The sequence below is a fragment of the Lagenorhynchus albirostris genome, chromosome 6 (genome assembly GCF_949774975.1).
Source record: "Lagenorhynchus albirostris chromosome 6, mLagAlb1.1, whole genome shotgun sequence".
NCBI lineage: Eukaryota > Metazoa > Chordata > Mammalia > Artiodactyla > Delphinidae > Lagenorhynchus > Lagenorhynchus albirostris.
Genome location: NC_083100.1, coordinates 86,817,109 through 86,843,707, shown reverse-complemented (window position 1 = coordinate 86,843,707; position 26,599 = coordinate 86,817,109). Strand labels below are relative to the sequence as shown.

General features: G+C 34.1%; 1 protein-coding gene across 1 annotated transcript in view; it reads left to right on the top strand.

Moving 5' to 3' along the window:
- KYNU (kynureninase) overlaps positions 1 to 25,457 on the top strand; it is an 89,911-nt gene extending 64,454 nt beyond the window's left edge. Inside the window, exons 11-14 of the mRNA XM_060151515.1 lie at positions 15,799 to 15,851; positions 17,712 to 17,797; positions 23,393 to 23,623; positions 24,935 to 25,457. Of these exons, the coding sequence (XP_060007498.1) occupies positions 15,799 to 15,851; positions 17,712 to 17,797; positions 23,393 to 23,623; positions 24,935 to 25,081 (517 nt within the window). The 3' untranslated portion in view covers positions 25,082 to 25,457. The remainder of the gene's footprint in view (positions 1 to 15,798; positions 15,852 to 17,711; positions 17,798 to 23,392; positions 23,624 to 24,934) is intronic.
- The last annotated feature ends 1,142 nt before the right edge of the window (positions 25,458 to 26,599 follow it).

The following is a 26,599-nucleotide window of genomic DNA, read 5'->3' as shown; positions in this document are numbered from 1 at the left end:
AACTTCTGCTCTTGTTTTAATTACTTCAAGTTTTGTCCCTAAAGTAACCTTCAGAATCTGCAAGCGTTTTTAATATAAACTATGGAGAGCTACTGCTAAACTTTTATTTGTTCTTGTTGAGAAAACACATGTATCCATCTGACTTTTTATGACTGTCAAAACAGCCACGGTGCAATGATACTGTTGTGCGGGGCAGCTTGGGAAACTGCTCATCACACACAGACCCACTGGGTCCTGGTGCTTCCAAGACTGAGCTGTGCCAACTTCACAGGTCACAGGAATACTTGGAATGCATTACTCAGAAGAGAGGTCTGAATTCCTATGATCCATTTTCTCTTTGGTCACTTGTTTTTAACTCTACCCCAGAGGAGAGGGTTTGATTGAGTGGGAGTTATCATTTTCTCTAGGATGGAGGTTTGTCCCCATCATGGTAACGTCCTATAGAGATAGCTTGCCTTCATTCTCTTATAAATCCTTGCTCCAATCAGATGTGGTCAGAGTCTCAGAAGATTTGGCACAGGCATGGAAACCTAGGCAGAAAATGCCCATTTGATTCTTTTTTTTTTTTTTAAAGGGGGCCTGTGATCCTTGTGAGAATTCATCTTAGTATGTCCAATGTGATTGTTTGAAAAATTGACTAAATTAATTCTAAATGTTTAAGTACAAGGACATTGTCCTTTGAATTTTCCTTTACTTTCATAATCCACAACGCCCAAGAAAATATTTTTAAAATTTTGTTGTTGGATATATGGCTCTTTCTTTACTCTCAGCATAACAGACAAACCATCTTCTAGCATATGGAAGCATTTCTACTTTGCAAGGTATTCTGAAGTGGGTATGATTTGCAAAATACTGTCAAATTAAATATGCATTTCCATATGCTTCTACAAAGACCAAATATATCCATGAAAACCAGCTATATACAACTTCAAAAGTCCTTCATGAGTATTTTAATCAACATTGCAAATAGTTCTTTCTAAAGTCCTAAATTCAGACATCTTCTTGATGTGTTTTGTGCTTTTAGCATCAATGTTACCACAGCTTATAAACCAATATTTTATGGTAATAATACATTTCAATGAATCATATGCAGAAATTTTTTCTTAATGAAGCTTTCACACCAAGAAAATATTGATTTAACTCTTGTAAGGACAGCATATTATTCTGAATCTTCAGGAAACAATTTTCATTAACCAAAACTTACAATAACAGGAAGTACTTTCTTATAACTATGCTTATCATACTGTTAGCTCACTGAACATATTTTAACAAGCCTCCTTTTGAGTAAGATTTGAAGATGTAATTGAATATGTAACAGAACCAAGTAAAGCACTCTATCTTAATGATATTTACATTATGATTGGAAAATGAGTGGAGAAAAAGGAATTGAACCCCCATACATCCACAACTCCTTTCCAAAGCAGTGTTAAATCAGCTGACTTAGAACAGAGCAGAGCAATTGTGAATAGATGAATTTTTTTAGAAAATAGGAACTGATAAAGATCTTTACTAAGAGTGAGTTGGTAATATTTTACCTGTCTTATGTCATGGCCATATTGAGCCTTATAATGGTCATGCTTAGGGACTAGTTGCTGACATCAAGGGATGAATGCACAATTCACGGGCTGAAACATCCTGTTTTGTCAAGATTTTTGTTGTCACTAGCACCTTTGAATCTGCTTCTGTCACTTAGCCGTAAGTTTACTTTTCCTTCAAATATGCTGTTCCCCAACTGCCTGGATTTAGGTTTTCCTTGCTCCTTCTCTCATTTTTAGTTGAGCTTTTGTTTTTTTGCCTTTTGTTATAGTTTATATCTGTTTTCTCTGATCCTTATTCCTATGCTGTAGCTCCACCTTTCCTATATGTGCCTGAACTACTGTTATTTTTGAATTTCAATATCTACTTGAACTTTAGCAATTGTGTTCCTGTTTCCCAAGCCTTTCTTCTCACTCTGCATGGTAGTTTAGCAATATTAATGCCTCATTGTGAGAAATGGCCTAAAAACTTTCTGGGATACTTATGTACCCATGCAACCTGCCCATATCCCACCCAACTGATATTACTTCCCTGAAGGCAGTGTTTTAGTATGCTCAAAGTCACCCTTGTTTGCATTTGGTCATCCTATTGGATGGCTTGCTTAGAAAAGACTGTCAGTGGAGGCTTGAAGAAACACCTTGGCTGATTATAGATGAATAGAGCTTGGACTAACCAAAAAGAAAGAGGAAAAAAGTATACAATTGTTCATGAAAAGAAGTTAATATTGTCACTGAACATTGTGGAAGAATTTTGACTTATAATCTTTTAAGGCACAGCTGCATAATGTCCTTGTACCACATCATTAAAGAAATATTTATGGAGCATCTACTATATTCCAGGCATTTTTTTTAAGTGTCTGGGATATATGGACAAATAAAGCAAAGATTCCTCCCCATATAGAGCTTACATTCCAGTAAAAAAAGATAGATTATACACATAATAAAGAGCAAATTGTATGATATGTTTGAAGTTGATAAGTCCTATAGACAATTGGAAAAACAAGACATTAAAAGGAGGTATAAGAATACTCTGTGGGGCTTCTCTGGTGGCGCAGTCGTTAAGAATCTGCCTGCCAATGCAGGGGACACGGGTTTTTGCCCTGGTCTGGGAAGATCCCACATGCTGCACAGCAACTGAGTCCATGAGCCATAACTACTGAGCCTGCGCTCTAGAGCCCGCAAGCCACAACTACTGAGCCCACGTGCCACAACTACTGAAGCCCGCATGCCTAGAGCCCGTGCTCCACAACAGGAGAGGCCACTGCGAAGAGAAGCCCGTGTACCACAACAAAGAGTAGCCCCCGCTCAATGCAACTAGAGAAAGCCCACGCACGGAAATGAAGACCCAATGCAGACAAAAGAAAAAAAGAAAAAGAATACTCTGTGGAATCCTTGGCATTGCACAGTATTAAAAAGGCATTCAGGAAAGCTCACCATTGGGAAAATATGATGTGGATGAAGAGGTGAATGAGGTGGAGACTGGACCAAATAATTATTTGGTGAAGAGGGCTCCAGGCAGTGGGAGTATTTTATCAAAAGCTCAAAGACAAGAGTGTGTTGAGAAAGCCAGCATGGCTGGAATAGAATGAATAAGCTGGAGATGAGTGAGACAAAGTGGTCCAGAAAATGCAGGCCCTTATAAGGCAATGTAAAGACTTGGGATACATTGCCCATTTTGCTGAAAAGTGACATGACAGCAAATTTAAAATGATAATTCTGGTGGCTTTCTTGGGAATAGGTTGTAGGAGGGTAAGGGTAGACTTTGGGAGACCTGCTGGGGAACCATTAAGGAATGCAGACAAGAGGCGACAACAATTCAAAGCAGGGGAGCAGCAAAGGAGGTGATGAGAAGTTGTAGGCTTCTAGATGTATTACAAAAGATAGGTGGCAGCACTCTGAAGGAGGTCAGAAACAGAAATGTGGATGTCAATTAAGTGATGTTTGCAATCACACAGAAGTGAGCCACTCACTATCTAAAATATAGTAATGGCAAGAGGGATAAAGAAAGCAGGACAGAGTTAAAAGTTATTAGGAAATTAGAGGACATAGAGAAAAGTTTGGCTAGAGGGACAAGAATGAGGGGAGAATCAGACTGATGTCTGTCCAAATGATACTAAAATACTCAAATGTCATACAGTTATTTCAACTATCAACTAAAAAAATATTTCTTGAGCATCTACTACAGGCAAAGCAGTATGCAAACCCTGGGGATACAGACAAGAATAAGCCTGTTTTCTTGGGATTTATCATTCTGTGTGACAGGGAAAAGGAAGAGAGACGTTGGAGAAAGCCTCCTAACTCTTAGTCAGACTGAAAGGGAACAGGCAGTGGTGGGGTGTTCCAGGCAGGATCATTAAGGTCCTTGTGTTTCAAGTTAAGGAGTTTTGATTTTTATCTTAAAAACAAAGGGGTACCATTGACTGCTCATATGGAACAAGACTGCAAATTCAAGTCTCATCACCTCTCCAGGTATTGGTTTGATTATGGGAAAAATAAATAGTTAGGCCGGGGCATCTTTAAGATTCCCTTCCAGTTTTCAAACTCTCTGATTCTTCAGTAATAAACATGAAGCTTTCGAATAAGGTAAACTGCTGATAGGGATAACTCAGAAATTAAAACCAATTTAATGGAAATCTGTGCATCATCGGTTATATTGAGTTTGATGACCCTCTTCCCTTCTGTTTTTTTGTAATAGGTGGATACAGTAATGCCCAGTAAGTTCAGACAAATTTATAACAAACTTTACTGTAACTTTCTCATCTTTTTCATTTTCTCAAGTATGAAAGAGTACCATGTTCACATTTCCTAAGTTCAGCTACCAAATTTTTTATTATGAAAATTAAGACAATATAAAAGCTATTTGAATGAATAAATTTCTCATTACATCCTCAATAAAACAACCTTTGTGGAACTTTTGATTCTGTGAAACCTGATTATTTGATGAGGATTTTAAGTAATATACTTTCACTTGAGGTTCGGTTATAGAGGACATTAGGATATGAGATAACAGACAAACTTATTCACAATTGCTATTACAGATTTTGTTTAAAAATAAACAATTATGCTGTACCCCAAATGTTCCCTTTTTTTTGTAATGCTATAACAGTTTTGTTGATTCAACACATTTTCTGAAACCATGAACGCAGTAAGACAATTGTATTTCGTTCTAAGTTGTGCCCGAGAGAGAGAGAGAGAGAGAGAGAGAGAGAGAGAGAGAGAGAGAGAGAGAGAGAGAGAAATAAGAGAAGAGGGGTGGGGAGGGGAGGGAAGAAGAAAGGAAAGAGGAAGAGGGAAAAGAAGAGGAAAAGGAAAAGAAAAAAAAAAAGAAACTTACTCCCAGTCAGGTTTATATTCCTAAGCACAGACTTAAATTATTAAATGTGTGGTGATAAATTGCCAAATTAAAGGACATCATGAAAGCAGTTTTTAATGCAAATGTACTTCCTTAGAAAAGATTGTGATCTATTTCTTTATATGTGGGATTTTGCTCCAATGAATAATTGCACTTTTAACATAAGCTAAGAAAACCGGGATAAGTTGTTTTGGTGAGGTATGGGGTGAGGAGAGGTAAGGGGTTTGCAGAATAAGTTAAATTAATTCAGTGCATGAAATATTTAGGGATTCATACTGGAGATTCTGCCATTAAAGTCTTGCTAAGGTGATCAAGGAGCATTTTGATATTTCATTTCATAACTCTTAGCATCCAAAATCATATTGATTGGATCCCTAGTGGCTTCCTCTTACTGAATCTGAATATCATGGCTCAAAGATGCCTTTATTGTAAGTGATGCTTTCCATTTGATAATACTTATTTGAAACTCCTTTTAGGAAATTTATGATGTTCAAGAACAAAAAGCATATTAAAATCTTTACTTTTTATTATTTATTGGATCTCTCCCAACACCTTCTTTCAAAATTCTGTTAACATCCTCATTTTAAGTAAATTTACTCACTGCTTGATTTTTAATTTTTGATGGCAAAAGATTCAAATTTCTATCCTAGTATGATGAGATTGCATCTTAATTGTTATTGTTCATATTCAATTTGTAGATATGATTTATGAGCTTGTGATAATAGCTACTTATAAGCTAATTTAATGGTTTTTAATTTTACTGCATTAGCTTTAGAATATTTGTCTTTAGAATTCGTACCACGATTTCATTTATATTACATTTCTTTTGTGTTTTGATTTTCCCTTTCCTGCATTCCAAGTGGTGGAGTCTTAAAATGAATTTAATTTTCCCCTAGGTTCTTAGAAATGTATTTTGAGTTTGAATAAATATTCTTTGAAATAATCATTTCTTTATTTGACTTTAAACAGCCCCCATTCCATCTGTCAAGACTTCAAGGTGTAATATATGATCGATACACATACTCAGATTCATTAAATTAGATACCTAGGTCCATGCATTTTGAAGAAAAGAAACTGACTACAGTGATTATGAAAGGACAGAGTCAAAAAACTTTTTTTTTGAGGAAGGAAAAACACTGTGTATAAAAAAATGTGGCTGTCATCTAGCCTGGCATCTTGCCAGGTCAGAACCTTAAGCATAGTATTTAAGTAATCTAAGGAATATTGGGGTTTTTTTAGACTCTTTGATGAATTAAAAAAAAAAAAAGACTGCCCAGGCGATTTTGCATGTGTTTGTGAATATACTTGGTCATGATGGTCTATACCTGTATTTGGGCTTCAAGGACTAATAACTGTATTATCTTCAACTAATTTTTTTTTTTAATTAATTTTTTTGGCCACCAACGTGAGGCATGTGGGATCTTAGTTCCCCGACCAGGGATGGAACACACACCCCTGACAGTCGAAGCAGAGTCTTAACCGCTGGACTGCCAGAGAATTCCCCTATCTTTGACTATTTATCCAGCATCTTGGAACCTCAATTTTCTCATCTGTTTAATGAGGATGATAATAATATCTACATCACAGGATTCTTTTGAAGATTGATTGTTTAGAACAATGTTTGATTCATAATGAAATCTCAACATTTGTTTTTGTTGCTCTCAAAATTAATAAAACAACTACAAGAACCTAAATCAGGACGAACCCACAAAATCAAATCAAATTCTTTTGAGTATTTTTACAAGATCTTTGCTTGATGTTTGAGGAGTCAGTCACCTGGTTTCACGTTGTTCACTTTCCAGCATTGGAAAATAATATGGGGAAAAGACTTTATCTTTTTAACATATTATTTTAATAAACAGAATTCTTTTTCCTTTTCTTATTTAAATTAACAATGATTTTCAAAATTTTAATCTAGTTATGGTAAAAGTTATATTAGTATGGGCTCTTATATTAACATATATCATTGATGTTATTTATCATGAAAATATTCAGGATAACCTGAAAAATGTCAGGAGTTAAAGAAGAGATTCTAAGATCCTTTTACTTTACAAGGAATTATGGGTAAAAATAAATTTTAATAAGATAAAAATGTCACTCTTTTGTTGTAACACCCCATTTAAATTATTAATTTTTATCAAGTGAAAGTATAGAGCAATTAATTTTAGAAAGTTGTAATTATTTCCAGAAGAAATAATATTTAGAATTTCATTAAGATTATAGATACCACAAATGCTTAAAAGAATATGGTAATTATTAATCTTTTATATCAGAATAAAGACATAGAGGAAGAAAAGCATCACATGAAAATCAGTGACAGTTTGGGACAATTAACCACTACTGGCTTCAGGACTTTGAAGCACGTACAACATGGAATAGCTCCTCTATCCTCTTTTTTCATAACTGTAAGAGTATTTGTACTATGATTTGTTGAGTTGTTTTGATGAAAAATTTCAAGTAATTGCTTTGGTAACAGAGTTCAGTGATGTCACTGTCACATCTAGATATTAGACTTTACTGCCATATATATCATCCTCCTGCTCTGGAGCACTGTCACCCAATTTACTACTACTTGTTAGGGAATTATGGTATAAATAGCCTCTATTGAAGAGCCGTGTTTTCTTTCTTCTGTTTCTCCTACTCTACTTTCCTTCTCTTAATGCGTTCAATATTCACGTTGATGAAACTGAAACTTCTTACCTTTTGAGTCTCTAATTTCATTTCTTTCAGGGTTTCAATCCACTCAATGTCTCACTCCTAACAGAATCTGTCAGCAACTCTGTCTTTCTTAGCTCTTATTTAACATCAGACATCTAGGTTTGAGTCCATTTTCCCTCTCTCAATTCTTTCTACTTTGCTATGTCACCTGAATCCATTCTTCTTGAGAAAGAGACACAGGTCCCACCCACAATTCTTAATTGTGAGCCACATAAAGGCATGAACACCAGGAGTCAGAGATGGAGGGCTACCCACCCACCCTTTGTTGAATTAATATTTGTTTAATTAGTTTCTACCCCGAGTCACACCCACACCCAATAGACTTTAAGCTCTTTGTGGGCAGGAACCATTTCTAGTACAGCTCACTGTACTATTTCTATCTCTTGCTTCCATCAAGGTGTCTCAACTATTTTTGAAGAATTATAGAGTGAAATATAGGAAAACTCTAATAAGCTTGATAAAAGAAAGGTAATTTAATTAGTCACATAAATGATAGAAATAGAGTCCCTTATAACAAGCATCAACTTTACTCTAACTTCACACTAATTTCCATTAAACTATTTTATTTTACCTGAGTCTACTTTTAGCATCTGCTCTTCTACTCAGCTTCCAGGGACTGACCATCTCAGCTTCTATTTGCTTATTGGTGTGTTAAGATACTTGCTTTGAACCCCCTCCTTCAACTTCCTTCTGATGACGCTATATCAACCACAGCTTCTCACTGTGGGTCAGTGTTTCTGCTCACTTACTGGGCAGGATGTGGGCTTAACTAGCTACATTCCTTTAGATGATCACTCAAACTCTGTAAGCCTTACTTTTCTCAAATATAAAATGATGGAAACAATACCAACCTCAGAATGTTGTTGCAAAGATTAATAAGTAAGATGACATGAAACGATCTTGCCCATTTTCCAGCAAACATATCTTTGTTTCTGCCCTTTTTTTCCCTTAGCAGTTCAATATGCAAAAGCTTTGCCCAACCATGCCTTTTGAATAGGATTTCCTGTTGGCATAAGAACAAGCAATTTGATTTGATAGATCACTCCGAAATGTTCTATAGGATTATATAATTTCCATCCAGAAGTGACATAGATGTGGTGGCTAGGGGTGATGGATGGCAAACAATTAGAATCTCCAATGCGGCTGGCCCAGAGGTTAGTCTCCCAGTATCTTTTGTACTAAGCCATTGGATAGAAAAATATAATCTCTTTAGTGAATAAATTCAAAAGAAGCATAATATCATCAAATAATGAGGCAACTCAGAAAAAATTACAATATCATATTTGTACTTTTTCAGATAAAAAGTTAAAGTACTTTTATGGACTCAGTAAATAAAGCATAAAAAATGATGCTTTGACCTCAGTTATAGACTCAGGTCCAAGTACTTTTTCCCCTAAAGAAGAAAACTTTTTCCTTCCGTGTATTTACTTGTTCCTTTTATATTTGGGCTATGAACGTGCCATCAGTACTTTTAAGCATGAACTATAATTTCCTCCTATGATACCACGTTCATATCTAGGTCTTTGATGGTATCTTTGGATACCATGTATCTAGGTCTTTGATGTTTCTGTCAGATATGCCCAGCAATCATAACTCATACTCCTGAATTTTTAATAGCACTCCACAAACAGAAATGATAAATACCTAGTCTTTTTAATGAATACACAAAAATGAAGGAAAAGTTGCTAAATAAGAAAAAAAGTATTGAAGTACTCTCCCAATTTTTATTTTGAACCTGTTGAAAAAAGATGGAAAAAAAAATTCCCAGTTTTCCATTACCCTGTCTCATAGCCACTGTATTTGCCTCAGATTTTTAAAAAAGAAAATGCCAAGAGGAAAATTTTGAATCCGTTTCCAAAGAAAGCATTACGTGCAAAAGGGCTCATACATTATTTTTTTGATTTGTAACTATAGAAGAAATCATTCTCTTTAACAAACTGTAGTATTTTTCTTCTCTTTCAAAAGATAGAAATAACATAAAAAAATAGTAAATGCCTCTGTACTAAATGATAGTGAATGAATCTAATTCATTCAGGCTAGAACTCCTTTCTTTATTCCTCTTTTTTTATGCAAACATAATCTTAGCCTCAACAGAAAAGGTGATACTGAGTTCCCCTCAGTACCCAGCACAGTTCTATGCCTGCTGAAAGAATGGGTTTTCAATAAATATACACCATGATAAATATAAGTACCTCAAATAAACAATTACATTGTACACTGATTTGTTTTCCCACTCAATTTAACTCATCCATATAGCTCAGTTATGTGTTCAGATTAACTAAAGAAAGGTTCTGATTCTGGATATTTAATACAAAAACATATAAGAACTTTGATAAACATACTTTTCATTTTATAATTGATTTCAGTTGTCATCAGAAATTTAATATTTTTTTAGTAAGTTACATATGTAAATGTCACCAGACCATAAAATTAGGTGGACACATAATTTTATTTTCTTTATTTTCATCTATCAACTCATTTGATTCAGGAAATTCAGTCTTATAACTTTGAGGTATACTTAGTGACTTTTCTCAGTAAATTCAGAATTTAAGCTCTGTCAGTTCAGAGTTCTTTTCTTGTCCTTCTCTCCTTAGGATGGCATCTAAGGTTGCACGATGGGTGACGTACAGAGTGCCCAGACATAGATAAAGGAGAGGCATCTTGTCTACAGCCATCTCCTGGAATCCATTAAAATGTACCTGGCACTCCCTTGGTCATCTGCTCCCATTACTGCTACATCCTCCAAGATGTCTGTGGAGCTACCATGACCCTATGCCCTTATCTCAAGCTCCAATGGGGATGCTGACTTTCTCAGTCACTTTGATTTCCTTCTCTGGGGAAACAGGAATTTCAGGATACTCTCTTGGGTCTCTTGGCTTAGTATGATCCTAGATTATAAATGGAGGTGCTATCACAGGCCCTTCTGCTAACCTTTTTTTGTATGAAGATTATGGCACCAACCTGGCATAGAGGGATTCTTACAAACCCTTTGGATTGCCACGTAGGACTGAGGGAACATGGCTCAGGAATTTCGTATCATTAGATCCTCCCAAACATATCTGGAATTCCCACTGACCTCTCAAGCATCCCAACTCCCATCCCCTAGAACTTAACTGGGGGTAGGGAGTGCAGCCCAGCTCTGTATTAGGAATATGAATCCAGTCTTTCTATTTTCCTTTCTGAAGCTTCCCATTCCTCAGCACTCACAAAGGTCATTTGATTCATGGGTTAGATTTATTATTCTCTTTTCTTTTTGCTGCTTACAGCATGAACTTTATGATAGGCTATTATATGAGAAACTTGATAATTAGAATTCCAAAATGTCTATCTACTGCAAGTCAAAAGCCTTGGCTTTTAAAGACTACTGACTCTGCTATAAGTTTCAATAGCTTGTTTTGAACTCAAAGCTAAAAGGAGTATACATCTTTTGGTGCTCTCCACTTAACAAATGACCCTGAAGCAATAAAATTTATTGATTCATTGTGGAGAAGAAAGTTTTAGAAAATTATTTGCAAATGATGAGAAAATTTTTAATTAATACCTTCAAAGTTTTTTTTTATCACCCCAAACATTTTTTTCCAAACAATATTATGTCAGTAGTTGTCCCTGAAGCCATAGATTTTTCAAGTCAAGAGAAACTGGCAATTAATATGTGACTAAAAATATCATACATAGCAGGAGCAGAACCCAAACTGGATCATCAGTTTTCTAATAAGTTTTAGAGCTTTATTCTGGAAAAATCATTTCAAAACAATTCTGAAGTTGAATATTAAGTCTACACCTAGAAATTTAGTAAACTCAATAAAAAAATCAGCAGAATTCATTTAAAGTCAAACAGTATAACATACACAAAAATATAAAAGTTGAAAAGGGAGGTGGTGTGAAATTTGCCCTCATAATCTTCATATGTGCTGGGCCTTTGAATATGCTATTTGACTATCTGGAACACTTTTTGCTTCCTCTTTTGCTGAAATATACTCATTCTTCTGCTCAGCTTCCTCGTCAAAGCCTCCCCTGACCATCACCACACTAGTCAGTTGCCTGAACTCATGCTTCTCCTAACAATCTTCTACCATTCGTCACACATCCACATTACAAACACTCTTCTATAAACACTAGGAGACAAGTCCCTGATCTCATGAGCTTCCATTCCAGATGGGGGAGAAAAATGAAGATAAGCAAGATAATTATCAAGTTCATAAAAGATACTACATGTTCTATTGTATATCTTTATTTTTTGGTTTCTTATCTCTTGCAATCATTCCCTTTCAGGACCCAGAACTCATTCTCATTCACTTTTGATATAATGACTATGTGATATTTTATAATATAAATTTAGCATAATTTATAAAACTAGTCTTTTATTGAAGGAAGTTTAGGTTATTTTCAATCTTGGACTATTACTAAAAGGGAGGCAACGGCTATAGTTATACATAATTCACTTCATACTTGTACAAGTTCTACTGGAGAAAAAACTCCCAGAATTGAATTTGCCAGGTCAAAGAATACATGTATTTGTAAATTTTATAGCTGTTACTCATTTGTTTTCTAGAGGGGTGCATCAATAATACATATTCCCACAATAATACATGAGCGTTACTAGGGGTGCATCAATAATACATATTCCCACAATAATACATGAGCGTTACTTATAAAACATGTTAATACTAAAAGAGTCCTTAATAAAACTTTGGAATTTTTTTCTAATCTAAGAGGACAGCAAATGTATCTCAATGTAGCTTTCATTTGTATTTTTCTTATCATTAGTTAAGTGGAGAGTTTTTTGGGTTTTTTTTTTGCTGTACGCGGGCCTCTCACTGTTGTAGCCTCTCCCGTTGAGGAGCACAGGCTCCGGATGCGCAGGCTCAGCGGCCATGGCTCACGGGCCCAGCCGCTCCGTGGCATGTGGGATCTTCCCGGACCCGGGTACGAACCCGTGTCCCCTGCATCGGCAGGCGGACTCTCAACCACTGCGCCACCAGGGAAGCCCTATCTCTAGATATTTTTATACTACAAAGATTAACCTCTTATGACATAAGTTGCAAATATCACTTGACAGAACTTTCTCTTATGACTCATTGGTCTATGGAGATGATTCTATAACTTTCTCTTCAGCTTTATTAATATGATGAATGGTATATTAATTGATTTGTTAACACAGTTCCACATTGTTTTCATTTTGAATTTTTATAATATAGTAATATTTTGTCATAGCTGTTATGTCATAGCTGTTATGTTGTAGCTGTTATGTCAATGTCATAGCTGTTATTTTTTAGGGATTTTTTAATATTATTTGTTTTTCCATATGGCATTAGAATCAGCTTGCAAGTACCAAATGAAAATAAAATCTGTTTATATATTTTACTGGGGTTATATAAATTTATACATCAATTTGAGGAGAACTGACTTTTTCTTTTTTAATAAATTTATTTATTTGTTTATTTTTGGCTGTGTTGGGTCTTCTTTGCTGCGCACAAGGCTTTCTCTAGTTGGGGGGCGATGGGGGGCTACTCTTTGTTGCGGTGCGTGGGCTTCTCATTGCAGTGGCTTATCTTGTTGTGGAGCACGGGTTCTAGGCACACAGGCTTCAGTGGTTGTGGCTCACAGGCTCAATAGTTGTAGCACATGGGCTTAGTTGCTCCGCAGCACGTGGGATCTTCCTGGACCAGGGCTCAAACCCATGTCCCCTGCATTGGCAGGCAGATTCTTAACCAATGCACCACCAGGGAAGTCCTATTGTTTTTCCTGATGTTGAAAATTATTCAAGTCTTTTTGCTCTTGTTGTTCAGATTCAGAAGTATTTAAACTTTTTTATGTAGGTCTGGAATATTTCTTATTATTATATCAGCTTGTTGAAATTGTAAACTTCAGATATTTAGTTCTCATATTAATTTTGTACCAGATTACCAGACTAAATTATCTTTTTGTTCATACCAGCTACAAAATTGTATAATTTGAAAGTAGTGACAATTTACTACCTCTTTTTGCAATTATTATAACTGTAAAATCTTAGTACTAATGAAAGTACCTTTGGTGTTTCTCCATTTCGTCTAAGTTTGACTTGGATGTGAATAAAGAAAAAATAAAAAATTTTAACATTTTGGCCATAATTACATATAAATGCATGCAATATATTTTATCCTAAAATTGGAAACATAGTTTAAATATTGTTATCTCCATTTTATTCTTTTTGAATATACATTCTTTCAAATATGATTTTTATAATGCCTACATAATATTCCATCATATAAAAGTTGTATAATTTATTTTATTGTTTCTCTGTTACAAGACATTCGGGTTGCTGTGACACTGTAAATAGTATTGTGTTCACTGTCCTAGCACACACATCTTAGCGTACTACAAATAGTGTAATCCGAACAGTCCTTTGGATAAACTGGAACAAGTAAAAGTACTGGGACAGAAAACTATACAATATTTAATTTATATTTTCAAACTGTACTCCATAAAGGCTTTATTACTTATATATTCATTATTAGACAAAGAGCTTATTTCCTTTTTACTAAATCCTTGATGCAAATAGACATATAAATTTTAAATGACTTTGCCAATTTGATATGTGAAGCATGGTCTGATATTCTTGTTTTTTCATATTTTTAATTATTACTGAGATTGAGGGGTTTTTTCCCCCCAGAATTCATGGGGCATATGCATTTCTCCTTTTATAAATGCCTTGTCCATTCTTCGTGGCTGTGTGGTTTTGGGGGCACTGCCCTTTCTCTGATGAAAAAACTCTTGGTGAAAACTCTTTTAAATGTGGCAAACAGCTTCCTTCTCCCCATCATTGGTTTTTCTTTTGGTTTTTCATTTGTTTTTTCTTTGTAATACAGAATTTGAAATGTGTCTGAATATATAGATATGTTCCTTTATATTTTCTTTGGTTTTCATAGAAAATTTTCTCTTAAGAATCATATAAATATAGGAACATATTTTCTTCATCTCTGCATTTTTTGGAATGTTACAATTATCACTTATTAAATTGTTGTATGATCTGAGGACTGTTTTTTATATTTTCTGCCATGTTCCATTTGTCTCCCTGATGCTTCTTTTAATAGTATTGTGCTCATTCATTTAACGAATTTTGTAATATGCTATATAATAAAGAACATATTCACTCTTCTATTTATAGAAGAGTGAATACTCTTCTATACTCTTCTATTTCAAAATTTATTATTTTATACTCTTCTATTTCAAAATTTATTATTTTCACTCATATATTCTATATAAACTTCTATTTCAAAATTTATTATTTTGAAATATACTCTTCTTTTATACTCTTCTATTTCAAAATTTATTATTTTTATACTCTTCTATTTCAAAATTTATTATTTATACTCTTCTATTTCAAAATTTATTATTTTCTATACTCTTCTATTTCAAAATTTATTATTTTCACTCATATATTCTATATAAACTTATACTCTTCTATTTCAAAATTTATTATTTTCACTCATATATTCTATATAAACTTAACAACATTTTGCCAAATCCAAAAACAACGTACTTGGAATTTTTAATTTTGGCAGTATTAAAACTAGCAATTTATTTAGGAAGAATTGATTATCAGGAATATTGTATTTCTCTTTCTCAAATTTTATATTTTTCTTTAGATATTTTGTATTTTTTTAATCTAATAAGCACACACACATACATATGATTTTTCCTATATATACTGTATTTTATATCTGGCTAATTAACATTCTTATTAAAATCTGAAAGTAACAATTTCTTTAGAAAATTATTTAAAAATTTTCAAAAATTATATAGGTTATTTTTATGCCATTTCTCCTTAGCGAGCTTACGGCAAGAAAAATACATTATTGTATTAATCACTTTTTTTTGGAGCTTTCTTTTCACCTTTGTTTTAAAATCTAAAAAAACCAACATTTTTGCTCATTTTATTTAATTTTAAATAAGAACAAGGTCATTAAGTACAGGTCTCCAGATGATTTAACTTTGCAAAGGTAATACAACTAATAAGAATAAATTGATTTTATACTCAATCTCAAGAAGGTTATAAATATTAATTCCCTTATGATATCATATAGTATTTATATGCTTAAGTATCTGGTGACTCGTATCACAAATGATTTTAAAATGCAGGCCCTAGAGTCCTATATTAATTGTGACTATTTTTATAGACCAAAATATCAAATGTTATTATTTATGTTTCAGGTTAGTGGGATGGTTTGGCCATGAATTAAGCACCAGATTTAAGATGGATAACAGTAAGTGTATTCAATTTTACTTCACAAGTCACTTTGTCTTAACTTTATTTCAATTTTCGTCTGTCTTTGTATGATATGTAATATACATGCCTCATGGAGAGTGCACTTTGAAAATGCCACTGAGAATTCTTAAAATAAGAAATGACATTTCTTCAGTGTAAGACTAAGTGTTCATAGATTTTAGCATGATTTTGAGCCTATCCTTTTGTAGGGAAATAAGAAGAAGTGAAATCTAAAGTACTCAGATCTCATCAATATGGAGTACCTAAAACATCAGGCAGGGAAAACAGGAAGGAATTGTTGGCTTGGAGTCAGACCCAGAGAGACTTAGGTATCAAACCCACTTTGCTGCTTAATAGTTTTGTGATGTTGCACATAATTATCATTTTGGATTTTTAGGGTTTTTTCCTCACATATCTAATGTGAATAATAATAACTATTTCAGGGTTTCGTTTGAGGGCAGGACACATTCTAAGCTATAAACCAAGTAGCATACTATTTAATAAATGTTCATTTTTATCCCTCTATTTTCACAAATATTCCTTGTTTTGTGGCTTTCACCACATACCAAATAGTAACCCCAATGGGTAGAAATGAAAGTACACCATGAACAGGGAGTTATCAAATTGCACTATTTCTTTTTCCTGAGTGACTTTATTCTTCCATCACATGGGATACAGAGAACTTCCTAAATGTGAGAATTAAACTTAAATTTGATCCTTCAGACTGCTTCCAACCCTGAGATAGGATTTTAAATATATTCACATTTGCACCAACCAAGATGCAAAGAATAAAGATGGGCTCTTCAGTCATATCAGGAAAGCTGTGTTTTATCTTGGCTGCTGAAATAATGAACTGTTATTATGCCAGTTATTTAAATTGTTTGTAGTGGGTTTTCTTATCTGTAAATGAGGGAGCTGGATTAGATCGGGGTGGACAAAAGTTTTCTGTGAAGGGTCAGATTGGAGATATGCTAAGTTTTTGGGGCTATGCTGTTTCTGTGGTAAATACATAACTCTGCCATTGTGGTGCTAAAGCAGCCACAAAAATACATAAATGAATGAATGTGGCTACGTTCCAATAAAACTTTATTTACAAAAACAAGTGGTGGGCCAGATTTGACCCACAGGATATAGTTTGACTAGCCTTAATTAGATGCATCTCTGAAGACCCAGAAAATTCTCTCACTCTTAGTCAGTATTAGTTTTTAACTTTATCTCTAACTAGCAGTTTTAACTCTTGGATTTAACTTGCAACTATTCAATCTAATTAATTATAATTAGGATAATGTCTGATATTAATTTACCTTTTTAATATATCATACTTAGGCAGATCATTTTTTTTAAAGCCTATTTTTTTCTTCTTTCCCAAGAGAAGTTACTTGACCTAGTAATCCTAATGTTAAAAGTCACCTTCCTGGGTCATTTCATTTATATTTCTGCCTTTGGGTGACATTACAATTACAAATCATTCGAATATTGATATCTTCCCCTTGTTGACCTGGTTTCATAATAGAAAGGCAAAGCATGGAGCAGAACAAGGAATGCTGGTTGGGGATGAGAGGGCAGAGGATGGGGTGCCGAAAATCTTCTAGATGACATTATGTTTGTCTTGTGTCTAAGGGCTCTAATTTTTGGTAGGCTGCTAAGAAGGTGGGGGCAGAGGAGATGGAAGTTGTAGGTGAAGGAGAAATATGCCGGTATTTTAGGTCCATGGCGTTTCTCTTAAATATCTCATAAATCTCAGGAAGAAAAGTTTTTAAGACATATTTTTCCTCTCTATTTTACTGTCATAAAAAAATCCATAAAGGATACCTTTTTAGGCACATTCTATAAAAATGACACGATATTAATTTTTCAGAACTGCAGTTAATCCCTGGGGTCAATGGATTCCGAATTTCAAATCCTCCCATTCTATTGGTCTGTTCCTTACATGCTAGTTTAGAGGTAAGTGATCTATGCTTCAGCCTTCCCACATCTTTACCTTCCTTTCTCTTTACCTGAGACATGTTGTTTATCTGCTAATCAGCTAGATTAATATGCAATGTGCATAAACAATGGAGGAAGGGCAGGGTTCTCCATTAGGACAGTGACTGTGTGCTAATGTCACCTTTTATTTATATATTCAGCCCCCAACCCAAGGCTTGGCACACTTAATAAATATTCAATGAAACTTACATGGGGTGACATATTTTTAGTTCCACTTAGAATTTGTGTGAACCTGAATAAGTTATTTAATCTTCTACTGGTCTCTCTCTATACAAAACAAACATGCAATATTTAAGTCTTGATTAATTCACTCATTCAAACACTTACTTATTAAGAAATCATTGTGTGCTGGACGATGTTGTGATTACTGGGGACTCTGTTTCTTCTAGTTCTGTGAGTCAATGAACTGACAAACTGCCATGTGACAAAACTATAGGAAGACTTCAGGGGGTTGGGGAGAGTATGAATAGTCAGAGTAAACCAAAGATGAGTAAGGTTGTCCCATGAGGTAGGGCGGATTTTCTTTTTCCTCACTGGGGTTTCTATAACATTATATCCATGTTTAATTTCTACTATCATTGGCTCAATATTTTTCTTTAAGTTCATTCATGCTTCTACTTAAAATTAGTCTCCCCCTAAATAATAGGGTACTTACCTATATCTATTCATTTTTACGCACATATAATGCATATATATGTCTCCTAACTAATTATTTGGATATTGGATATTCATTAATTTCAGATTAAGACTAAATTTATCTAAGTAAATATATATTGTTAATAATTATATCTATATAATAATAGTATTAATACATATATTAAGGCAATATATATTTTATATACATACATTTAAGTAAAATATATTTTAAGTAAATATACATATGTTTCCAATAGAGATTTTAAATATATAGATATTCAAATAAAATTTTGATTTTCTGTTTTTTTTTAAAATTGAAAGCCTCCTAAAATCATCTAGGTTTAGGAAATTCTACTGTGGCGTATTCTGGCATGAGTGACCGGATAAAGACTTCCAAAATCTCTTCCAAACTTAAAATTCTAGAATTATGTGAACATTCACAGCAGCTTCTCATTTTGGCCACTGGACAGCAGCGTCAAGTTCCGCTGTTTTTATACAGCTTCACCACTAGATAGTAGTAATCAACTCATTTCATTTCATCCCAATTTAAAGAGCACATACTCGGTATGACCACTAGATGGAGCTTGTGCTGTTTTCACTTTTGGGCAGGTTTTTTTTTTTTTTTTAAGTTGAAATAGACCCAGTAACAAGATTTCACAAGCAGTGATACATATTTTAAAATATCTTTTTAAGGGGGGTGATGAAATCTACTCGGCAAATCAAATAATGATATTTGATTTGCTTTCAAAATATCCAACCTGAGGAACACTTCCGTTAAACATTTTTATTTTATTTTATTTTATTCTATTCTATTTTATTTTATTTTTTTGGCTGCATTGGGTGTTTGTTGCTGCGAATCGACTTTTCTCCAGTTGCGGCGAGCCAGGGCTACTCTTTGATGCAGCACGCGGGCTTCTCATTGCAGTGGCTTCCCTGGTTGCGGAGCACAGGCCCTAGGCATGCAGGCTTCAGTAGTCGCAGCATGCGGGCTCAGTTGTTGCAGTGCATGGGTTCAGTAGTTGTGGCGCAAGGGCTCAGTAGTTGTGGCTTGTGGGCTCTAGAGCGCAGGCTCAGTAGTTGTGGCACACAGGCTTAGCTGCTCTGCAGCATGTGGGATCTTCCCGGACCAGGGATCGAACCCGTTTCCCTTGCATTGGCAGGCGGATTCTTAACCACTGAGCACCAGGGATGTCCCCCGTTAAACATTTTAAAAGAAGATAACGTTTTGCTTATTTTGAAAGTTTATATCAGGGAGAAGATGAATTATAGTAAGAAAAAACAAGGCACCAAGGAATACCTTAGGAAAAACTAGTACTTAAAGTTTCCTCTGATTTTATCTTTGCAAATGACTTCCTAGCCGTATCTAGAAAATGTCTTTTAGACACTATCACTTTGGTATTCTCTGCAGTGGACTGACTGTTCTTCAGTATTCACCTCTTCTGCCACAGGAAGTCTTATTCCTATTTTCCCTACCAATAGTTTTCTTCCACACTGTATTATAGTCACCTAGACATGGTTTCTATTCTCAGCTGGAATCTGAAGACTGATTTATCTTCTCCTTTAATATCTAAACTTAAACCTGAGAAAAAGACTCTAAATGCCACAGAAGAGGTATGTACATTGCTCTGGAGCTTCTTATCACTTAAGTGTTTCTCTGCATCCTCTTGGAGATATCTTATTAAATCATTCACTGTCGAGGCTATGTTCTAACCAGAATTATCTTTAAGTAATCAAACCTTGTGTTAAAGAAGGTGTTTTCGAAATTCTTGCTTCCTATTATAAATTACAAAATTCTGAAATTACAAAATAATACGTTTCATTGTTTCCCATTCTCTACTTAACTGTTAAAACACTGTACCTTCTAGATGTTTCTGAGTTTGCCATGTGTCAGTGAATTAACCTATTCAGTACTTACCTAATTTATTTAAAAGTTACGCATATAGGAGATACGTAGCTGAAGTTTGAGTAAATAAAAGAAATAAATACATGAATCAAGCTACCTTTCTTTGTTATCTCTACTTCCCTTTCAAAAAATATTCTTACACAGTCAAATGCCAACCGAAGAAGAGATTCTATACTTAAGAATCAATGTACATGGATATGATTTCGGATTTGCAATACACAGAATTTTAAAAAAAGATTAATTATGGCTTTGTTCACAATTAATGTGTATTTGATTGATTGATGGATACCATGAAAAATAGCACCTTATAATTAGTTTCAAACTGTTCCTTCATAGTGCTGCCTATTTAATCTTTTGTACAATAATTTAAAAAATATTGTGGATCAAGAGAAAGAGCAATAAGGTAGGAAGCAAGAGGCAAATACTCTATCCCTCACTGGGACACTAAGTGTGACCTTCAACAAGTGACAACTACTCTTGAATTCATTTGCCTCAATTTTTTAATGAAGATGTTTGGACCAGATTTGGACTTCGGAGGACACCTCAACCTTCTAATTACTAACTTGAAATTAAACAATACTTATATTGTATTTTGAAGGGTCATATTTCTATGTAGTGATAGGTAGACAATTTTAGACTTTTTCAGTACATAAATATATAATTAAATAGCTTAAATATATAAAATTAGAGCATTCAATTAAAATACAGGGCAAGTCAGAAGAAATGTACTCTGTCTTTCCTCAGAGTTATTAGGGAGCCAATTTTAAGAATTTAAGAATTGAAAACATCATGCTATACTTATTTTTCCTATTTAAACATATCTAACTTTTCTAGCTTTGCATTTATTTTAGTTAGCAAGAAAACTCACCCAAATAGTGGAAACTCTGCCAAGAATTCTGTTATAAGCTGAATATTTTCAAACTACACTTTTCATTTTTCCTAATTTAAAAAAAAAATTATTCCACAGTACTGAAAGCATGAAAATAATGAGAAGCAAAAAGAAAAAAAGGGACATTTATTCTACTTCACTGTTAACTCCTATTATCCCCTCTTGATATTTTTATCTGAGGCCTCAGTAGAGACTTTTACACTCTGAGAAGAATTTACGACCGCCTCAGAATGCAGCTTCTCTTGTTGTGGTTGTAATGTGGAAATTAGTTTTACATTTAAAAGTTATTTTATTATTAACAAAGAGTCATGATATGTTAAAATTGACACATCTGTCATGAAAAAAAATTGGTTGCTTGTTATCAAATCTGCAAGAGCAAAAAACTTCATTAAAAAAAAACCCTATAAACTTAATATTCCCCAAAGTCTTACTAACCTATGAATACAAATGAAATACCATTAAAAGTACTACTTTACACATTGTCCCCATTTGCATCTTATGGGTCCCAAAGCAGATCCAGAAAGTGTACTAGAATTATTTAAATAATTAAAATATCCTCAAATTATTATTAATCTCCAAAGAGAAGCTTGTAAAGATTCCTGTCACATTTTTTTTTTTTTAAATTCCAAACCTGACAGCCAAACCACTGGTGGGCTACACCTTACCTGTCCCTGCTCCTGCCCTCTGTACAAATGTTGATTCTTGGATCAGGCTCTCTTGATCCAAAACTTGGAGGTGTTCCCTTGAGTCTTTATTGTGCCAAATCTATGGACATTTTGTTTTACACAGGAAATGAAGAGATGCCTCTTACCAAAGTCCATGTAACTGGCCTAAAGTAGCATTTTTTTGCACCGAATATGTCAGATGCCTTTTGACATGGACCTCAAAGACCTCAGCTTCTATTTGCAGCTGAACTCTTCCCAGGCTGCAGACACAGTCCATGAGGTCTGGTTGGGAAGAGAGGCAGATAGGTTTCTATCCTCTGATTTTCCTCTCTTCCTTCAAGACATTACCTTACATACAACTCCCATCCTCTCCTTCAGCCACATCCATAGCTTCCATGCAATAGGTCAAGAAAATCTATGCCTGAATGGTTGAGTTCTAGTAGAATGCCTGCCCACACATGCCATGTGTATATAGAGAAAAAACTATTTTCATAGACTTCATAAAGTATAGATATCACCAAATGACCCTATGTTTGCTCAGTGGCATAACATGATACAGAATAGGGACATTAAGTGGCTTGCCAGTGCATCATTCTCTGTTTGCAGTTATTTCAGTTCTTATATGTAGAATATATTTTTAAACTCTATTTGACCTTAAGAGATAAGCTAGAAAAGCATGTCTGTTCTGACCCCTAATGTTCCAATACCAGTTATTTTGCGCCCTTTTGTCACTCATCTTAATATAAGACACCTCACGCAGCAACTGGCAGTATTTTCACACCAGTGTTAGAGTTTAGCAGGGGAGAAAATGATGAAAGAAGAAAAAAAGAAAGACCAAATGCTTCAGTAATAATACATGCATTATCTAACATTATTTGCTTTTCTGACCAAACTTAGCATCACTATTTAACTACTTGTTTTCTTGCTGTTAAACTGAAGGAGATTTAGGAATTGGTAAAATGAATATAAATAATATTGGTAACATTGCCTTCCACATAAGCGTTTAGCTCTTACTGCACCGTTTTGTGGATTAAACAAACTTTATATGGGAATAGAAAAAAATCTTGATTATGATTGTATAAAATGTTTGGAGGAAAATTTTTGACATTTATAACAGTTAAATGCATTTATTAAGGTATGTTTTACTTGTACTAATTATACGAAGCTAATTTAAAATAACTCTGAAGGAACATTATGTTCACTTATATTTTTCTGCTTTTGCAAGTATTGTTTAAATCACATTTGTACAGTTTTTCTGTCATGGACACTTTGTGTTTAATTTTTAATGGCAAAGCACTTAAAAGAGGACATGTTTTCACAAAAAGATTATCTAAAATGGATGTTTTATTGGAACGGTCAAAAGTGGGCATTTCCCTTGTTTTATGTGTGATTTACAGTTAAATTTTGCTTCTTTATAAATCAACAAGAAACCGTGAACCTGATTGTTTCTCATTCTGCAGATCTTTAGGCAAGCAACTATGAAAGCACTGAGGAGAAAATCTATTTTGCTAACTGGTTATCTGGAATACATGATCAAGCATCACTTCAGCCAGGATAAAGCAGAAACCAAGAAAACAGTTGTGAACATAATTACTCCATCCCGTATAGAGGATCGTGGCTGCCAGCTAACCCTAACATTTTCTATTCCAATTAAATATATTTTCCAAGAATTAGAAAAAAGAGGAGTGGTTGTACGTATATCTCTTGCTTTGCTACCAGGTTTTTCTCTATGGGTTGCATGTTGAGGATAAAATTTGGATTTTTTTGTTTATTCATTTTTCCATGTTATTTCACATCAGTCAGTGAGGATAAGTTAAATGCCAACTAAGTATTCAGCACTGTGCTAACTGAAGGGCACAGAGATCTGTCATTTCTGATAAAAGGGAAGAAACCACAAATTTTGGTTGCAGGAAAGAGTTTTATGTAATTTATCCATTATTTGCATTATAGTTTGGGCAGAAAAAAATTTAGTGAAAACCCTAATATATTATATATTTATTGAATAAGTGGAATTAAAGAACATACAATATAGTAGAGGGAGAAAAAGGAAATCAGTCTTACTTAGTTGTTTGATTGAACTAAATTATTTTCAACGTTTTCACTTCAGTCAAGAAAGATATGTAGACACATCTTAAGAGTGTTAATGTTGTATGGAATTTTTTTTTTACCTGTTGGGCCTAAGTAGCCCTCTTAGTCTCTTGAAGAGAACTAATAAGTATTTAATGAGTAATTTCAGGAAAAATGGTGATAACATATCTATTTCCAGATTTAGAAACTGCTGCACTCAGTCTTCCAAACCTTTAGGAGAGGTATCCCCAGAGTCTGAAGACACAAATCAGAATATCAGCATTTCAAATCACACTCTACCATTTACAAGCCATGTGCTCCTGGGAAAGTTAGTAAACAACTATTGACTTCAGATCCTTCATCTGTATTTTTGCTGCAAAAATACTTACCTCAAAAGTTGTTATGGAATAAAATGTGCCAGCACACATAAACCATTTATTATATTGTCTAGCCCATAGGGCGTGTTTCTTAAAGATAGTCATAGTGATCTTCAGACTACGCTGAATTATCTGAGCCCAATTCATGAGATTAGGGATTACTGAATTTAATGGAAATATAACTAAAACTATCCAGATCTCAGTGAGGTTCTCAATCATTGAAATGTGTGCAAGGGTTCCAGTCTCTCCAGGGTCTCTCCACAGATAAACTGTATACTCGATCCATTGGTTGCTTAAAAAGGATCATTGCTGACGGGACTTCAGGAAAGTACTTAGGATATTCATGTACCAACCCATTAATATTTTAATTATTATTAAGAGGGGAGTTTCAAATAACATAGAAACACTATGCTTTACTTAAAGTGAAAAAAATTGCTTATATATTAAGTTTTAGGGAAATCAGTAAGAATGTTTTATGTAAGTTTCTCTTGAATGTGGATTTCCATTATATGAATGATGCCAACATTATTGTGGTTTTACTTTTTGTTTCCTCTACAGTGTGACAAACGGGATCCAAATGGGATTCGAGTGGCTCCAGTTCCTCTCTACAATTCTTTCCATGATGTTTATAAATTTATCAATCTGTTCATTTCTGCACTTGACTCTGCAGAAACAAAAATAGCCGAGTTTTCCATAGGAACTTAAGCAAATAATATGGAAAGCCTGTGGTTATTTTATTACTATTATTCAAGTTTTAATTATTTCAAAACTGATTACACATAACTGGCAATGAATTGTATACTTTACAGAAAAACAAGACAATTTTTTAAGGGCCTGTGGCCTTGAGATATCTGCATGGCTGTCTAATTTCTTGGTGTTTGGTGGATCAAAGTCTTTACTGGTGCAAGTATTATGTACACAGTCTTGATTAGCTGTCATATTTCATTGTTAATGAAATGTGTTTTGTTGGTTTAATTTATAATTTGACTGACAACTTCACAATGTATGTGGAAATTTTTGTGTCAATTTTAGAAATATTACTTTTATTTTAATTTACCAAAGAGTTTCTTATAGGCACTGTAGTTGAACAGTCTGATATATGTATGCTTTTTACAATGTTCCATCTAACTCCAATCTGAGGAACAGAAAATGCATTTTCTAGGGCAGTGGCTTTCAAATATTTTGGTCACAATCCACACTAAGGAATACATTTAATATCAGAGTTTAATTTGTGTACAAGCCTTATTTCATTGATTCTAATACACAATTTTTTTAATCGTATGTTAACATCTGGTAAAGAAGAAATGTCTTTCAGTTTTCATTCCACAGCTTCTTACAATTGCCATTGGCCATTCTTTCATGTTATCATCCCTGACATTACCATGATTTTCATAGTGAGTAGATATCATCCTAGATCTGGTTTTAAAAATGGTATATATAGCAACAACAAAAGTTGCATAAATTATTTGCTTGTGCTTTCATATTTATTATTTTATCTCATTACAACTAATGGTGGTGGAAGCTCATTAAATTGATTTCTTTACTCACTCTAGGGTCCTAATCCATTTTTCAAGGATGTCCCCTTATTTAATGTTATCATAATCTCTTGGTTTTGTTTAATGGCAATTTTTCCTGATAAAAGACTTCAGATGCTACTATGTTTCTAAAATAATGAAATAAATCACTCTAAGATACTTGTGATTGAGGATTAAGGTTAGGAAATAAGTGCTTCATCACTCAACCTCTATCCCAAATCTATGGACCTTTGTTAATCACTATGAAAACACAACAGTTACATTCAGCCCTGTAAGATTCCCCTAGTTCTCAGCTGTTGATGCCATAACCACTATTCATGAATTGGCAAAATACTCTACATTTGTATACATAAGCAGCAAGAAAGAGTGACTATGATGGTATTAGCTTAGCCAACCACTTTGAGTGGTAGAGTTAAATAAAAAGTTGCAGAGCTCTGACATCAACACCAGCAACTACTGATATTTATTGAGTACTTCCCATGTACCATGTATTGTGCTATTCTATTTACATGTTATCTCACTTAATTGAGTGGTTGCATAATTGCTTTAGAAAACTTTCCCACCTCCACTTTTGGCAAAACTCATCTTTCATAGATGGAAAAATTCTCAAAACCTTAAAATCTGACCATACATGACTTCATCTAGAAGAAATTGTTTTTGAACATCACAGTGGTAAACAAAAAAGACA